At 40.3% G+C, this 18,511-nt stretch overlaps 1 protein-coding gene across 1 annotated transcript in view; it reads right to left on the bottom strand.

Moving 5' to 3' along the window:
* Nucleotides 1-18,511, bottom strand: part of otofa (otoferlin a) — a 91,588-nt gene that overhangs the window by 22,400 nt on the left and 50,677 nt on the right. Inside the window, exons 6-16 of the mRNA XM_030047354.1 lie at nt 12,677-12,750; nt 11,600-11,726; nt 11,126-11,180; nt 10,041-10,172; nt 7,401-7,463; nt 6,138-6,222; nt 5,502-5,661; nt 4,749-4,935; nt 3,569-3,755; nt 2,641-2,864; nt 137-245 (exon numbers count right to left, since the gene is read on the bottom strand). Coding sequence (XP_029903214.1) covers nt 137-245; nt 2,641-2,864; nt 3,569-3,755; nt 4,749-4,935; nt 5,502-5,661; nt 6,138-6,222; nt 7,401-7,463; nt 10,041-10,172; nt 11,126-11,180; nt 11,600-11,726; nt 12,677-12,750 — 1,403 coding nt within the window. The remainder of the gene's footprint in view (nt 1-136; nt 246-2,640; nt 2,865-3,568; nt 3,756-4,748; nt 4,936-5,501; nt 5,662-6,137; nt 6,223-7,400; nt 7,464-10,040; nt 10,173-11,125; nt 11,181-11,599; nt 11,727-12,676; nt 12,751-18,511) is intronic.

The following is an 18,511-nucleotide window of genomic DNA, read 5'->3' as shown; positions in this document are numbered from 1 at the left end:
CCAGATCAGCCGCTCGCAACTGCATTAACTTGTGTGGTGCATTTGTGTAGTGAAGTCCAGTAACGCATTAAAATCAAACACTACAAAACAATTTTATTATAAATGTGATTCAGAAAAAAAGTAACATTTTATTTACCTATTGTGACCTCAAAGTTGATCGCTTTGTCTCCAATCTTCCTGTCAATCATGGTGGCTTCAAGGAAGGAGCCAAACAGGAAAAACTCCTCTGATTTCCCTGTGGCGCTCTGAGTTGGAGAAGATGAGGCAAACCAAAGAGAAAATAAAACCTTTTTATCATCCTCATAGATCAAGTGCATTCATATTAAAATAGAGTCTGTCAAACAGATTCTGCAAATATGCGTTTTTATAATTCACTATACACATAAAAAAAAAAAAAAAAAAAACCTCTTGCCTGAATAACTGAACCACTTTGAAAAGTTTTGTACGTCAAGTGCACATCTTGAACATTCCCACCTTATTCTCTGCAATGTGATGCTTCATATTTAATGCTGGGTTTTAAAAATATATTATTAAATACCTTTTTTTGTGTCAAAAGTGCTTTACTTGTTTCTCCTTTATAATAGCAAAACATCACTCCACATTATACTGTATGAAAATATTATTTCTCCTGTGAACGATCAAGAAAAACAGTGTCTAATGTCCTTGTTTTTGTTTTTGCTTGATAAAGTCAAACTGGTCTGAATTCCTCCAACTTGGAAATAAAAACACTTTTTGCAATTTCTTTTCTTAGCCATTTTAGTAAGATGATTATGAATGCCAACTAATTATGAGAAAAATGCACCTAAATCTGATATTTTGAGTGGTAATGGCAAAAACAGCACCTTTTATCTTTTATTAGTAGCTGTAATATTATCAGTCAACCTGCAGAAGTAGCTTCTTACCGCTCAAAACTGTTTGTATAGGGTTTATATAAGCAGCACAGCGGCGGTGGGTCACAACACAGCAGTTTAAAGTCTTTTTTGATGCTTGTTGTCTGGAGTGAGTGCAGTGTGTCTCTTTCTGTTTTTGTGTTGCTCTCCTTCAGGCTCAGCGCTTGAAGGCTGGATCGTCAGCCTGGTGTGAATGGCTGACTGAACGTCGCCCTCAGGGGAGACATTTATAGGATAACAGCCAAGAAGTGGCTGGCAAGCTTTGCTTTAGGCAAAGCATCAAATGTTTCTGATTTCCCCGAGGGGCAGTTAATTACAAATGCATCAATATAGTGGTAGAGTGGCAATATCACACTTTTTACCGTGGGGTCATGAGTTCAGAGACAGGGTTCAAAGGGAACAGCAGCTTGGGGATGTCATGGATCACAAACCAGGATAATGACTTTTCATTTACTTAATGTGATTGTTCCATCTCAGTGTGGCAGAAGAAACAGGGAGGAGGTTTTATGCCAAAGATGCAAAGGAAGAGAGATTTCACTTGACCCCAGGTCACCACTTTGAGTCAGTTTTGATAGGAGTTCAGAAACACAAGAGCTCCGCCTCAACCACAAGGAAGCTTTCTGTCACCTTGGTGCCTGTTTGAGAATGTTTCTTAATAGGAATCTACATTATCCAAAATGCTATATGAATCCAGGCAGCCTAATGAGCAGACGTCACATGACTGAATCACAATCCCATGCAGCATGGCGACCTTACAGCGAACTAGCTAACTGTAAGTAACACAGATTTTGCTGCCACAGGACACTCTGAAGACACAACTAAGAGGACAAAAATGAACCAGTGTGACTCCTTATTACTACAATTTTCACATAAAATGCATTGAGTATGTCAGATGTGTGTTATTTTCCATACTTTTTGAGTATGTATCTGGGAAAACCTTTCCTCTAAGCAAGGACTTCCATCCACCACGATGTAAACAGAAGTTGGACAGATTTCATGTTTCCTGTACCACCGTAAAGAGTGAGTCAGCACTGCCAGGAGACTTGCGCTGCACTTCTCACACCATGTTAATTGCAGCTATTGGGCCTTTAAAGTAGTGAAAATAATAATAGGTGCTACTTTTCGGAGAGCAGTTGGGGAGGAGAGGACGCACACAGTTGCTCCCGGCAACGTGTTTTTCTTCTGTGAAGATGTAGAGTGACCATGGAAGATGTTTTCCACTGTATAAACTTGGAGTCACAGCTAAGCAATTTGGTGTGTACCAAAATAAAGGTATGTACTTCTGTAAGAGCTAATGTGGGTTTACCTAGATTTAATCGAGTTATCAACGTTAGATAATGTGTGTGCAATTGAGCGCGCTTTGAAAACACGCACCACTTCCCTCAGTCTGGATAGAAGAACCTGCCTGTTGCTGTCTGATGGCCGATGGCTTGAAGATGATTAAGGCAATTTACAGGTATGATCGCCTTTATCAAATTAAAACCCTAATTTTGATTTTCAAGATCCCGTTTCATTGCTTGGCAAATTTATATCAGTGTGAAACAAGCAAGCATATCATTCATGAAGGGGTTCATATGACTTTGGAAAGGTGTGTGCCATTGTGCTTGAAAACAAAGCCGTCAGTGTTGAGTTGCTGAGTTGAGTTGAGGAAAAGTTCGATCTGAGTGAGACAGTCCGACCAACCTAAAAATTTCTACTTCCTGCTGAGAAATACCAACTTGAGTCGAGAACAAGCCAACGACTTCCTCACCTCTGAGATGTTGGAGACGGGCTCCATTTGCACCTCAGTGGAGCTCATGATCTCATTGGAGCTGGTGTCTAGGATCTCCACGGCGACGGAGATAAGGAGGCGGGCCCTGAAGGACACACCCTCTCCGAGTCCCTCATTGAGGTCCTGGTGCTCGTCCATCAGTGTGTACTGGCGGGTCGAGCCGTACATGTTGACCCAGGCCGGTCCCAGCGTGGGCAGGAACCCTGCGGCGAGGACAGGGAAGAGGACGTGAGGATTCAGGAGAGAGGGGGAGAAAAGAAATTAATACGCCGATTATCAAGGTCTTTGTTTATTATTTTGTGCTATCATTGGTGCTCAGAGCCATTGTGGTGGTGTTTTTGACCTGTGTCTCCCCAAGATCACTTGTCAGTCAAACAGTGTGTCATGCACTATGACATGGGATATCTGAATTAGCAAATAATAATGATAATGACTTTATTCATGTAAGAAATGTAAAACCTTTCATGACCTGTTTAGAGGTTGAATCACTGTTGTGTAATATTCATTGGCTAAATAACATAACAAAACAAATACATATGGATTCACATGAATCTTACATAAAAATATCACTGATTATCACTCTATTTCTTTAAATACGTGACTCATTTGTAAAAATCTTGTTTCTTTATGGATCATCTACTTTGGTTTAATTCATGCTAATGCTTGTGTTGACTATTAATCCATTTTAATGATACCAAACACTAAACTGCTGCATTTTACAGCCGTTGTTAAAGGGTCAGATGGGTCATGTGACTCCAGGGACCTGGTGAAAGTGATTGTCAATCAAGTGCAACTCATTACGACATTATAAATTCGACCAGGTTAGAATGACTTACTAATGTGCCTGACATCTAATCGATGCTAATGTCCCACCCTACGACCGCTGTGCCCATGTGCTTTGACCTACCTTTGTCACCGTCATTAGATATCTTGCGTAGGTCAATAAAGTGGGTTCCTATGGCAACATCATTGACCTTATCCGAGTCTCTTATCTGGACCTTCATGCGTTTGCAGAGCGGAGGGAACATTTCGGTGAAGATGATTTGCTCGTTCCAGATCGGCTCGTAACTGCTCTTCTGGACCGATGTTTTCCCCTGGAGAGAAAAAACAGGACTGAAATCCCAGAGGTGGAAAATAATTTGGGACAACTAACAAGTTAATGTAGTTTAGTAAATATCAAAATTCAAAAAAGAGCAATTAAATATCGGCTTCATCTAAAAAAAGAGTGACCCCCCATCGACAGGCTGTGCTGATACAATAAACAAACCAAGCAACAAACAAACAAACAAACAAGAATGACCATGACTTCCAAAAAAGAAGCTGTTTGGCCAGCTGAGCAAGGAAGACCAAGCCGAGACAGAGCTGCATTTTCTACGCAAAAAAAAATCCAATCTGAACAGAGTACTCATTACATTTGAATTTGATGTTTGTATTCGCTCCATTACTTTGATTCCCTTGTGCCTCTCAGTTTCTCGTGCTTTACAGATGAAGACTGGGCTGCATGGCTGCACATCAGTGTGAAGGCACTGCACCACATCTATTGCTGACCTTCTACTGGCTGTGTGCTGTTTGCTTGTTTTGTTTCCTGCGCTGCTATAATGTCTGTGTATTGTGTCCTGCACTGCCCTTTCGTTTACTGGAGAAACTAGTGTTTAAGAGTGATGTTATGTTGTATAGTTAAATAACAGCATTGCAAAAACAACAAAAAGAATTGAACTGAATTTACGGTATCACTTTATCATTCATCATTGACATTATCAATCATTATCAATTATCATTAATTTAATTAATGACAATGATTATGATGATATCTTCAACTTTAATTATTTGTTATTTTACTGTTTACAAACAATGAAATGATAATTAATAACGTTGACTATTCATTAGTAATGCTATAAGTTATCTTATTTTATCATCAGATAAATACAGAGCAGTACAAAGTGCAGTATCCGCTCTGTAATGTAGGGTTAGGGTTATGATCTGTATTAACCATTGCTTTGTTCTTTTGTGTGTATGTGTATAGAATAACTAAGAATTATTAAACATTCATATTTAGCCACTGGAGAGGACCGGGAGAGAGCACGCACCTTCTGCCCTGCAAACTGTACTTGGACGTAGGGGTCAACCAGGTCTCTGTTCTCTCCTATGAAGGCCTTCTTCACGTTGGCCATGATGCTGGTGTTCATCTTTGGGAGGCCCTCGGCGCGGTAGATCCTCACGTAGAACCGGGCCCACTGCCTCTCTGAGGGGACGCCCTCAGGCAGCAGAAGGTTCCTGAAAAACAAAAAGACACACTTGTTCAAATTCCACCATTTAAATCAACATTTTGACCATTAGGCATTTTTCAAGTTTGGATGAAATATCACTTAAATTGTTGGTGAAGTGTACAGCTGTTACGTTGTTTTTGCTTGAGACATTATCATAACCAGAACCTATGTTTTTTTGTTTGTTTGTTTGTTTTTTGGTGTGCATTTATCACTATGTCATATTGGTAAAGAGCATGGATCACATGCAAGGTTAGTCTGGCTGATATTGACCTTTTACTAGGCCTAAACAATGACTATTGTGCCATGTGTGACAATATCAATAACCACAGTTACACAAGAAATCTTTAAAGCATGGAATTATTTTTTTCATTAAACTGCTAAGCAATGCTTTTTTTTTCTTTTGCTTTTTCGATTTTGTAAATTGGTTCTCCATTGAATTTCATGTGTTGCCTTGCTGTTGGTATGGTATTGATATCGGGATTCAAAAATCCATACTGGTTGAGCCCTAGTTGGAACCTAACATGTTACACATTCATCATGATTTAGTTCATGTTTTCCACAAAAGCTCTTTACCCCTCTATGTCGTCCTCATCGGTCTCGTTGGCCTTGTGCGGGGTTTTGATGTTGTCGCCCTTCCCGACGACAGCGATGTCACACTTGATATACCCCTTGCAGCCCGCTGTGATGTCATCGGGGTCAGACAGGATCGCCCACTTGTGGTAGAACTGGTGCTCTGGGATAAATGTCAATCAAATATTCATTTACTTAAATAAATAAATAAATTAAAAAAAAAAAAAAAAAAAAAAAAAAAAAAAAAAAAAAAGAACCAACTAACCAATCAGGTTTACTCAGGCCAAGTAAAAACAAATCTGTTCTATGATCATGCCCTGGGGGAAAAAAAAAAAAAAAAAAAAAAAAAAAATCAAAAGCCTTGTCATGCAAGCCCAAACATAGCACTGAAGACTTTTATTTTGAAATAAGCAGACAGATCCCTTGATACAAACTGAACCATAAAGCTATTAAAGTTTTTATTTATAGTATATTACTTACACTAACAGTTGTGATGGTGTGACAATAATACAAAACGCTTCTATACACATAGTAAAGATATATTTCAATATTATAAATACAGAAAAAAAACTGAGAGATTCTGGTTAATTGTTGTAAGCAGTTGTTACATTAATTTTGGAGTTGAAGTTTATGGTTTACCAGGCTGAGAGTAAACAGTCCCAACATCCAGTTTGAACGTCCCGACCAAAGTCCCACTCCGAAGAAGGTTCTTAGAGTGAATAACCTGGTGGGAAAGAGAGAAAAGATGAAATATAAAACTCCTGTGCAAACTCTGAGGCAAATTAACTTGTAAATAAACAGTATGTAGGGCGTGTGTGGGAAACAGGAGTGTTATTCACCTCAGGTTACACAAAAAGGCCTTAATTTCCCTCATATTCTGCCATAATCACTGTGATACATTAACCATAACTTGTTATGTTAATGAGGTCATTTAATAACAGAGCTGGGGAGTCGTTTTACTACATTTGATTAAACTGTAGGAGCAGCTTTCTGGCAGCTCAACTTAATACATATTTGCATGGGGAGTCAAGTAGTTTAATTATTATTTTGCCAGTTTTGGTGTAAAACTAAATAAAGAAAATATTGTAAAATGAGTTTGTTTGTTTGTTTATTTCTTTGCTTGCATGTTCTGTGTTTGTCTGTTAGTTTTTTTTTTTTTTTTACTTACAGTGTAACCTGAATGTGGTGTGACATGCAGGCAGAATGTGACACAACTTTTTGCAACTGACTCAATTTATTTATTATTATTTATTTATTTGTTGGCATGTGACTCAATTTAGTAAGATATTTTGTTAAATGTTTTTGTTACATTGTTGATCTGATAATATTTCACAAAGTAGCTTCAACTACTTTTTTCTAATTAGCTTTAGTTAACCAAACCATGCCTCCCCTCAGGGACGCTGACAGCTTTTCTGTGGAACTTCTTCTAGTGTGAAGTGATTCATAGTTTGCAAAACTATGCTTTTGAAGTAACTTGCCCAACACTGTTAATTAGACTAATTAATGCATTAACCTAATTAATGCATCACATTAGCAAATATTTCTGTATAAACATACTTGTTTTATACCATGATATAAATAAGAACTCCATTCAACTCCTTTCTGCATTAAGGGGTTATAGCTGGACACTGTTTTTCATCATCAATATGCAAATTTTTACAGCATGGCACTTCAAAGTCAAATCAGATCAACGGGAGGAACCTAAAGAGTGAGTTATTAAGCTCACCTCAATATGTCTACATATAGGTAGCCATGCAGACAACAGCATGACACATAATGAATCATGTATTAGATGCATTATGTTGGAGGGACATTAATATGTAAATCAAGGGAGAGTGTGTGTAAGCGCACTGTTTGTTTTAGCCAAACTTTGGTATGTACTTTTGGGATATCCGTACTCACCGAGAGCTTGATAATCTTGTCAAACATGACATCGGGCGGGACGTGGAAGTCAAAGACAAAATACTGCGGAGAGAGGAAAAGCAGATTAAAAGTATATGTATTCAGTTTTGCCTCCATTGAACCCAGAAACACTGAATCACACATTCTTCTTTCAGATTGTCTCTGAGCCAAATAGCCCACGAAGGATTCTTGTTCAGATGAAGGTTTTGAAGTTAAGATCAAATCACAGCAGAGTTCATCTAAAGCTCTTGAAGGGATGAGTAGTACTTTTTGTGAACATGATCTTTTTAGAATCGTGTCAGCCTTGCAGGCGTCCTGCTGTCTCTGTGGGCTGAGTTTGTGCTGAGTTTCGTTATTGTTATGATATGGAGGAGTCCGCACTGAGAGCCAAGCATAGAGCAGGGAACTCCTCTGAACCTAAACCTGTGGCCCGGCTGCAGCTCCCGGCCTGTGGTAGCTCACACTCTCATTTCTTTAGAAAGGGAGAGGCTTGCAGAGGAAGATTTGCAGAGGGAAAGTTTGAGAGCAGGGATATGGAAATCAGGGAATACAGTAAAGTCACTTGGGTTTATGTTTGAATAATATTTCCACTTTTAGCACACATGCACCATACAGCTGTGGGCACTGCTGCTTGACACACACTAACTTGCACAAGCCATTTTCTCACATTTTCAGTGTCAAAAAACCTTGTTGTTTCCAATGCATTTTCAGTTCTTTCAGGAATTTGGTATAAATATGTTGAAACAAGGCAGAATAAAACAGATCCACTAGAATCAAGAAAATATTTGATTCAAGAAAGTCACTGGTAGTGTTTTAGTATCATAATTGTTGTTTTTAAGACTCAATATCAGACTAAATGCCTTGTTAAGACAGATGTATTTTGCATGTTGAACTGACGCGATAAATAAAAATGAATCAAATGTGATACAGAGAACATGTTGTTTTTTTTGCCCACTGTTTATTGTGTATATTCCTCAATATGTACCTTTTCTTGGTCTCCTTATCAATGAAACTGAACGTCAGTGATTACTCAGGATTCCCAGCACAGCTAATGTCATGAGATGATCATCAAGGGAGTCATTTCCAGGAGTTTATCTTAAAGTAGCTGCTTTCCCAACGTGAAATATTGCTTTTGCAGAGCAGAGCGAGCAGCTTTGACAGAAGCTGAACACACGGGAAGGAGGAAGGACCTAGATAAAAAGAGAAAAAAGCTAAAAGGCCTATTATCTTCATTAGTCCTGGCTCCGGTTGGTCTGTCCACAGGGGCTTCACAGACAACAGCAAGAATCGATAGCGGAGGAACTGTCACTTCAGCTCCCTGCAGGACACAACCCGGCGGCTGAGATGTGCACGATCCTCGCCACAGATCACCACTGCTGACTAACACTTCCTGCCAAGACTGAGGCTAATGTTCACACACTAGCTTTTTATTTTCAAAATGACATCCATTACAACATGATTGTTGGAAAGCAGCTGAATGACTGAGCTTAGAGGTTTCCCAGAAAGCTAAATCACTACCAAAAAAATCATGTAAATTGAGACATTAGTATGGTTACTGTAAACAAATAAGAGCAATTGCTGGTAGGATTGGCAGCCTCTACTCTGCTCTTTACATTTTGTGCCACTGGGTCTGATTTAGTGGAAAATAAACTCGAGGATTTCTTGATGTGCGCTGTTCTTCCAGTGTAGAGTTTCTTGAAATTGCGGAAGGCGAAAGAGAGGAAATGAAGACGGAAATATCGCTTCTTCAGACGTTTATTCTCCTCAGTCAAGAGAAGAAAAATCCATGGAGGGAGCGGAGAGACAAGGTGCTGCAGGGTTTATGAAGAAATGTCTTACTGTGACACGCGTTGCCGTGTTAGTGGGCTGGGGGATTCACCAGAGGACGAATGCAGCATCTCTGTGTTTTATTAACCTTAATTATTGAGTCTTGTTATGTTGTTTACTGCAACTTAAGTTTATTGCTGCTTTGAGAGTTAAATGCCCCTTAATATAAAAAATAGAGATAGTTTAAAGACTGTAATAATCTATGCATCATCTTTTAAGTGCTGAGCGCTGACATCAAGTAGCTTTTTCTTCCTTTAAAATATGTACAGTGTATATCGATGAAATTTCCTGTATCCACTGTGTTATGGTGTTTTGCACTGGACCGCCACAGTACAGTCTAATCTAATTGATACCATTATTCTTGATTAAATCTCAGGCTGGCTCAGCAACAAATCTCAAGGGACATTCATCGCTGGCCAGAGTTTTCTTTATGTTATTATCAGTCAGTTTGCACTGGTTTGATAGCACGACTGTAACAGGTGCGGGTGCTGGAAACACAGCACCACTGTGTTTCAATGGGAAGAAACAGGAATGGCAAAGTGAAAGTGGTATTCCAGAGGTGCCAAGTTCCACAAAACATAAAAATGTCACAAGTAGACTTTTGCCTTTGAAAGAATATTTGTTGATTTCATATTGTTATCCCATATCTCTGAATGAAAAAAAGCTATTTTTGTAGATAAGACAAAACATAAACCGAACTGACGCCGAAATCCTGAGCTAAAAACAGCAATGCACACCAAACTGTGGGTTAATTGAACTGTTTCCACCCCTTGTGTACATACACATATATTTTTCCCAAGCAGACACACTTACCTCGTTGTAGTAGGGGCAGTTGGTCGACTCCTTCATAGATGTGTACTTCTTGTCATCCCCAATCTCCACACACACCACGGGGTCCATGTTGAGGCCTACCAGCTGCCGGGCCTCGATCACCGTGATGCTAATCTGATGGGAGGCATTTGGATCATCACAACGTGCTCTGAATGTTAAAACACGCTGACTCTGCTCCCACAGTGAGCTCACCAGTAGCAGTGCCATCATCATGAATCACGCAACCGCAGTATACAGCGATCACACTGCTGGTAAATCAAAGGCAAACAGTCCAAATCAACCTTTTCATGTTAAAAAAACTCTATTGATCCTGATACTGGGAAGCAAGTATTGTCTTTTTCTTTTCTTTTTGCCAGATTATAGTTCTAGGCTGTGATTTCTTTCCCCTCGAGAAGTGTCAAACTGTAGCTTCAGACACAGTAGGCTAAAGGTTTCGAGTGCCAAGCTCCATCCCTCTGACTTAATTACTCCTTCACAGGAGATAAGGGAGAGGGAACGAAGCGCAGATAAAGAGAAGGAAAGAGAAGGCATGCCTGAAAACTGCATTTACAGTGAGCTCTGGTGTCAGACTGTCTTTAAGCTGTGAAGATATCAGGACCGGCTCTATGTTTTTAAATTATATAGGCCACTGGCGGGCATTGGCGGCAGCGATAAAACCACAGCCTGGAGTTGTACAGTTACACCAACAAGCCCAGTGTTTCTTATTTCCAGCAGTTCATCCTCTGCTGCTGCTTTTCAATTATGTTGCAGTAAATAAAATGCTGTCAGCACAGGCGAACAACCGCCATATAGTGGAAAAGTAATAAAATTGTGTTGTTGTTGTTGTTTTTTTTCTTTTATCGAAAAGACTCACCTCGGTCTGGCAAGCAGCTATTATCATTTGTTCGGAAATTTATACGGTAGCATAAAAAGTTTGAATTATCTTAAGAGGATGGTTAAGGGGAATTTCAATGGGGTTTACTGTCAGCTGCAGCTACACTTCTCTATCTTCCTCACACACACACACACACACACACACACACACACACACACACACACACATATCTGCACAAACACCACATACACACCTGATAATCCACCGGTCTTCCAGAACTCGGTTCCATCTTGATATCTGGCTTTGACCTGGAAAAAATTAATACAATCTAGTGATTTTTCACAGCAGCTTTTTGCACACTTCTATTCTGTCTTTATAAAAAAAAAATGCAAGTGCCTGTGTTAACTTTAGATCTCAGACTGTGCATATCTTTGTCTTGTATTTTTTTTTTAAACATGTTCTCATGCGGCATGAGCTTATTTTTAGCAGTGTACGCTATTAAAATTATAGCACTGTACAATCTGCTGCAGTTTATTCTGAGGCATCAGCAGGTTGAGATGTAGCTGCTGACAGTGGCCATTAAATCTGTATGTGGCATGACCCTTTGTGGATGTGCATGTTTTAGTGAGTTCCTCCATTTGTGTGTGCATGTGAGCAAGTGTGCACGTGTCTTTGTGCGTGTGTGTGTGTGTGTGTGTGTGTGTGTGTGTCTGCACAGTATGAAGACCTCTTATTGGAGACATTGGTGGTGACCGCGGTGACAGAGGCCAGTGAGATGGTGTCCGGGTCCAAAGATCCAGCCAGCCGCATCGCCTTCCTGTCCAGGTCCTCCATGTCCAGGACCGCCGGCTCATCTGGACAGCGATGTGAGGGGAAAAAAAGGAAGATGAAAATTGAAATATTAAGGAAAGACTATGTTAGTCATATCAGAAAGGTAAGATAGACCAATAACACCACCACCAACAACAAAAGAGCAAGTTTAAGGACTATGTTTCTCCTATTTTGGCTTCGGCTTCAACTGTGTCTGTCTATAATATCAGTTGCATTTGTATGTAAAGAATATGCTTTGTTAGATTATAAATCAGGGATAACTTACCACCATTCACTCCCATTCATGTTTCTAAAACGTGAACCATCATGTGCTCTATGACACTTTAAAGTTTTTACACATCTTGGGATTAACTGTCCAGCAGGTCTGCTAAAATGACTGTAAATCCATTAAAATTTCTTCACTTGTGCTCTCCAGCTTGTGAGTGGCTGTGATTGACAGCTCAGAGGGCAGAACCTAAGCATACTGGAGATCAGGGATTGGCTGAAAGTTGCACCAAGGACCAAGGAAACGCATTCCTGAAATGTAAACTGGAAACAGCCTGACATCTCCTAAACCTAAGAAGCTCGAGCCAGTTAATCCACTTCAGTCTCAGAGGAGCAGACAACAAGTGGGCAAAAATCCTCCTCCTGTTTTGAACAAGGAGCATGTTTGGTATTAATGACCAAAATTTCAAACGTTTCATGGAGTAGTTTTTCCCAATGTTTGAACATTAATAGGAGTGAATGGGAATAAGTTAGCTATGGCTTCTAGGCTACAAAAGCTATCAAAGTATATACTGTATATGTTTGTGACAGTCAGATTTGATTTGCCATTGTTGAAGAGAAATCAAAATATGAAACTTGTGCGGTCCTTTAATGCCGGTTTCAGTTTCAGCTTCTCTAGGTCATGCCGGTGACTGTGTCTGGTCTGCTTGTCTTCCTCCCAACAACAACAACATCCCAAGATCAACATCAAACACAGGATGTTGTTTACCTGCTTTCTTGTGATCGTCTTTGGAGCTCTTGATCTTGCCAAGCTTCATGGCTGAGAAAACTCCCTTCCCTGCTCTGGTGGAGGAGACAGAGAGGGAGGATGGGAGGAAGAGGTGGGGGTTGGTATCAAGGAGGTGAACATGAGTTTGATTCACTGCTGGACAACACTCAGATCAACCAGACCCAAACTGCACACAATTTGTCTCATAAAAAAACATCCTTTATGAGTCCTACCGAGTTTGTGACTTCAACAGAAAAGCTGGATTTAATCAAACTGCAACCCAACACCGTCATGTACTATGCATCATGTGCATCTTTGTAACCGAACTAGACACTTCATTCCATTTGAAATGAGTTGATTTACTCCCCGCTGCCACCACCACCACCACCATCCAGACCCTCAATCACAAAACAAGAGTATCCAGTGTCTCCACATTGATATTATCAAGATCGGATATCACTGCAGCAACAAAGGGCCTGTGATGTCACCAGCGGGGCGACAAATGAGCGGCCTTAATAATTAAAAATGAGTGTGACCGTCCAATTTGCTGCGGATATGGATACACGTCAAGAAATTTAATGAATAGGAGGGTTTTCTGTTTGTTTCCTCAAGCATTCAGACTGGAGGGGTGTATCAGAGTTCAGCTTCTGCTTTGATCTTTCCTCCATTATTCAAGTGGAATGTGTAGACCCTGTTTCTTGCAAAGTGGAAAATTAGATGGGGAGGTATATACTGTCAATGTAACGAAATGTATGCCGACTGTGCATCTCATGTACTGGGGATTACTGCACAGAGCTTTTTGCAAGGTTGAAGCCGTCTGAATGGGAATAAAATTCAAGAATGGCGGAGGAATTCTTCATCTGCTTAAAGGCCAAATGGTCTTGTGCTCAATTCAAATCAAGGCCAAACACACTTAAGACTAAACATCTTGGAATAACACAAAGTCTATCAAGCCCACTTTGACGAGTACATATTTCTATATAATTGAAAAGAGAAGAATAACAAAGGGGCGCTACAGATTGTGACAGAAGCCTTAGAAAATGACCTTCGATTATAACCTTTGAATACAAATTGCAAAAAGTTCAAAGAATGCCTTGCAGCTTGTTCTCAGCCCCCTTCAGAAACTTCAGCTACATATCATTCAACAAAGCCACCGGAGCAGAAATGTGTGTCATACGTACCACATTAAAGAAGCCACAGCTCCAACCAAACTCACAGAGAGAGACCAGATCACCACAAACCCTCACGTGCAAAATGTCTTCCTCCTCCTTCTTTAAAACAACAACAATAACAAAAAAACAAAAAACAAAAAACAGCTATATTTCCATATTCTTCATCTATCAGGTACAGGTATTCCACACCAGGCAGGCAGACAGCTGATGAGCTGCACAGGTGAGTGGAAGATGTGGGGCAGAGAGGAGGGGAGGGAGAGACAGCTGGAGGTAGGTACAGGGATGGAGATACAGAGAGCAAGGGGAGGGGGAGGCTGCACACCACTGAAGAAGATGAGAATGTATCCTAGTCCATACAGACATACACATGTCCATATGTTTTCAGAGGCCAGAAAATATAATATAATATACAAAATAAATGCTGAATCTTCCCAACAAGGTATTGTCATAGTTTGGACTATTGTGGGAGGTCTATGGAGTGTATTTTTCGTTTCTTTATTATTCAATCAGACAGAACAAGTTTGCAGTCCAAAAACTGATTTTTGAGAGCAAAACTATTCACACTTCAAACAAAAAAACATTTTATGGCAAGTAAAATAAATGTGTGATTAAAATGCAAATGAAAAAGTTTTGTTTGCAAACCAAAAAGTTTTGCTCACTGTCTCGTGGGCGGGACCTGCACCCCATAAGACGTGAGACACGTTGCTCAGCTGTCACTCTGACTGGCACTGGCCAATAGAGACGTGCCTTACATCTTTCATTGTAGATCCCGCCCATGAGATTCAGCTCAACAGCAAACAAAACTTTTGGATTCGCAACAAACAAACAAATCAATTGTTAGATTTGCAAACAAAACTTTTGGATTTGCAAACAAAAGTTTTTGATTCACATTTTAATCACAAATTTATTGGGATGGGGGAGCATCTCGTGAAAATGTCATGGACTGACCAGGTCCAAATAAAAATGACCTTAAAACAAAAGCAAAATGTCCCTTAAAATCAGATCAAGGGGGTAAATATGCCTTGTGATTTTGCCCAGGGAATTTCTTATACACACACACACACACACACACACACACACACACACATGCATACACACACAATCTTGTACTTCTGTCTTTGTGAGGAAATGATACTGACCTACATTCATTTTTCCACAGGCCCTGCTCCCCTAACAACCCTATAATAACTACCGACAGTCCACTCAGCTGATCTGAAAGGACAAAGGGCCCCAGTTTGGCACAAACTAAGGGAATGAGGTTATTCCATAAGTCTGACAGCTCCTGCCACCCAGTGTCGGGCATCAGGGGCTCCCACATGGCTTCATGTTAACTCTGAAGTAGTGTCGAGGTGTGTTGTTCTTTAGGGTTGTGGCAGGTAACTCACAGGCAGGGGTCGATGTCTTTTCTCTTTAAAAACTCACCTCATGAGCCACCCGTACTAGTGAATTTGGAGATGGAGGTCGGTGTGAGAGATCAAGAGTATTGTTCCTAACACTTAACCTAAATCTAATTCTAACTTTAACCCTCACCTTAACCAATCAGCCAGAATTTGTCCTTGCAATTGTCCTCACTTCCGTAAAATGTCCCCACTCTGTTGGGTAAAATGCATTCTGGACCTTTCCATGCAGCATTTACACGTACATGTACACACACACACACACACAGCCACAGTCCGGGGCCATTTACCCTCCAAGCTCTTCGTCAAAAGAGCGAGAGTTTTCAATCTGTTGCTCACAGCTCCACAGTCGAGCCAACCCAGAGGATTACAGGCAGAAGCTTAACTTGTCAGAGAGTCGAACAATCTCCGAGGCAAAGCAGAATCAGCAGGAACACTCATCTGTCTCTGAACCAGAGACGCTCCACTTTTAATCTCATTGGAGTCAAACGCTGTTACAGTGCTTTGTTCCTGTACATGTGCTTTAAATGGATAAAGAACAGCAGTTTAAGGGGTTGCGAGCAATGCAACTGTGTGAGATGAGCAAGTAGTGGCTCTCCTTGCTCATTGGGAATTAACATTATCAGGAGTTGCAGGACGGGGAGCCACCAAGCTCCAGCGAGCAGGAACATTATGAACCAGTTCTGCATGTGGTAAACAGTGAATCCTGCACACAGTAACAGTGTTTTTCCACCAAAAGAAAGAACAGAATCAATGGAAAGTTCAAGGGAATAAACCGAAACAGCAGAGTCAAATCTACTTACTTGTCTTTTCCTCTCTTCTCATTCTTTCCCTTTCCTTTGCTGTGTGTGAAGGGTGAGTACAAGGACAAACATCAGACACAGACACCTTCAGCGGGGAGTCACATCTGTGTTTAAATGAGATGAGCCTTGACAGCTTTTCACTCTTTTGTTTTTTTTTTTAAATAAGTGAGTCCCTCAACGCTGCTTTAATGAAGAGACATAACCTTTACAAAGGTCGGTGAGTTGGTGAAAAAGTTCACGTGGAATAATTACGAGTACAAAAATAAGGAATATGCAAATTCACACCATGCATTTCAAAGTCCGCAGGTAGAAGTAATGAATGGTGAAGCTTTTAGAGAAAATGGAAAGAATGGAAGGTAAAGAAAGGCTCATTTTGTCGAGTAATTTCTATGAAACAGCTTGTACTCAGAATTCACTTCAGTAGCTGTCTAGTGAAGTGTAAAGAAAATCATGAAATACCTATTATTTTGTTCCTTCTTTTCCTTTGATCTGAAAAAAAGGACAAAAATACAACTCCCTTTGTGTCTGTTGTTAGCTACTTAAAGAATGGCATCAAAACACTGCAAATCAAGCAAACGCACAGAACACGCAGCCTAAATCAGGGCCGGAGCTCTCTCAGGCTTTCCACATGAGAAAAAGCTTACGACAGTACACAAGACACAGCTATGAGCACTGCATACCAAAACAGCCCATTATGCAAGTCCAGTATGAACATTAAAACAGCAAAAACCCAGAGCGTGGCTGAGAATCTGAAATATACAGGGTGTCCACAAAGTCTCTTTACAATTTAACACATGTATGACAAAAAGCAAATGAATAGACAAATCTGTGGAAATTCTTACAAAATGAGGAGTAGATATTGAAGCTTTTTTTTTGCCTCATTTAATACACCCCTGTATGGGCACCATTAGTTGCACGAAGCACATCAAGACGGTGCTCGATTTCTTGCCATGTTCGCTGTAGCATAGCCTCATCAATGGTGGCAATGGCATCAGTGATCTTTTGCTTCAGGTCGTTGATGTCCAGTGTGATTAAAAACTTTGATATCCACTGAGTTAGAACAAATCTGATTAACATATCACATCAATTACTTTTGTAATAGATTTTTTAAATTGTAAAGAGAATTTGCGGACACCCTGTATATAGGTATCAGTGGTACAACAGTATATCTTATACTCATTCTGACTAAATTTCCATTAATTAAAGGGCTTCACAATAGGCTTGAGACTCTGCATTGAAAAGGAGTCTGATCCAACAAGCCCTTTCTTCTTGTACTAACTTAAACTCTTGTTTTACTTAAAATGAACCAAGTGAAATAATCTGCAAGTGGAATGAGACAACCCCTTTTGTTTCCAATGCGACTTCACTGGTTTCTGGTATTTTTCTGGGTGTCACGTTTAAATAGGGCAGACCAAATCAAGTATCACGGAAATGACGTGATTTGTCAAAATTCAATAAACAAGTTGATCAGAATTGGAATAGGTGGGATTATCTCACCCCACTGGCAGATTATTTCACTTGGTTTGAAGAGAAATCCGATTTCTAACTCTGAATATGAGACTTGATGGGTTATCAGGACTGAGATTTTTACAAAGATGCTGCTGCTGTATAATGTCTGGATCATGCATACGAGTCAATAATACATCTAAGCACAGATAAATCTCCTGGGCGAAGGTGTGTAAAGTACAGCACAGGTGAACGATCTGAGAGAAGTGTTCATCTGGCTGTCTGACTTCCATCTCCTCTCTCAAACCGCAGTTTCATGCAGTCATGAATCTATCTTTAATATGCGTGGCAGGGAGTGGGAAGAGCAGCAGCTGCACGAGTGCATGAATCGCTGTAAATCCAGTAAATTGACTTTGAACTAAGTAGATGCTCAAGCATGAGTGAGTGGCTGCGTGGGGGTCGATGGTTATGCACTTTTATGAGTGTGTGTGTGAGTAGCTGTATTATGTTTTATTTGCACAGTGTAACAGAGTAACGAGCATTTGAATGAATATAAATAAATAACGAGGGGGAGAAAAAAAATCAAGCAGCCGGTGGTCAATAATTCATTGGCATATACAGTACGTTCTGCTCTGCTGAATGGAGCTGAATGGAGAGAATGAGATATAACCCACACCCACCTGTTATCTCACTGCCTCTGTCTCTCTCTCTCTCACACACACACACACACACACACAAATGCATACATTTTTCTTCCAGGCCTGGGTCCAGTGGACTTCAGCCAGGCAAAGATCGGCTCTACCAGATAAGACAGTTCATTGGCTCTCACTAAACCAGAACTTTCTGTCCTGAAAACTTATTGAGCGCACTGCCGTCTTCTCTCCCCTTTCTACTTCAGGCGTCTCCTACAGTGGCACTCAGGGAGCCAAGAAATATTTCCTTAAGCGCCTGAAATGTATGAAATAGGGCGTCAGTGAAAGTCATCTGTTTAATATTTAATCGACACCTCTGATCTCG

The sequence above is a fragment of the Myripristis murdjan genome, chromosome 24, assembly GCF_902150065.1.
Source record: "Myripristis murdjan chromosome 24, fMyrMur1.1, whole genome shotgun sequence".
Classification (NCBI taxonomy): Eukaryota; Metazoa; Chordata; class Actinopteri; order Holocentriformes; family Holocentridae; genus Myripristis; species Myripristis murdjan.
The sequence above is the reverse complement of the archived record's forward strand: the minus strand, read 5'-3'. Positions and strand labels throughout refer to the sequence as shown.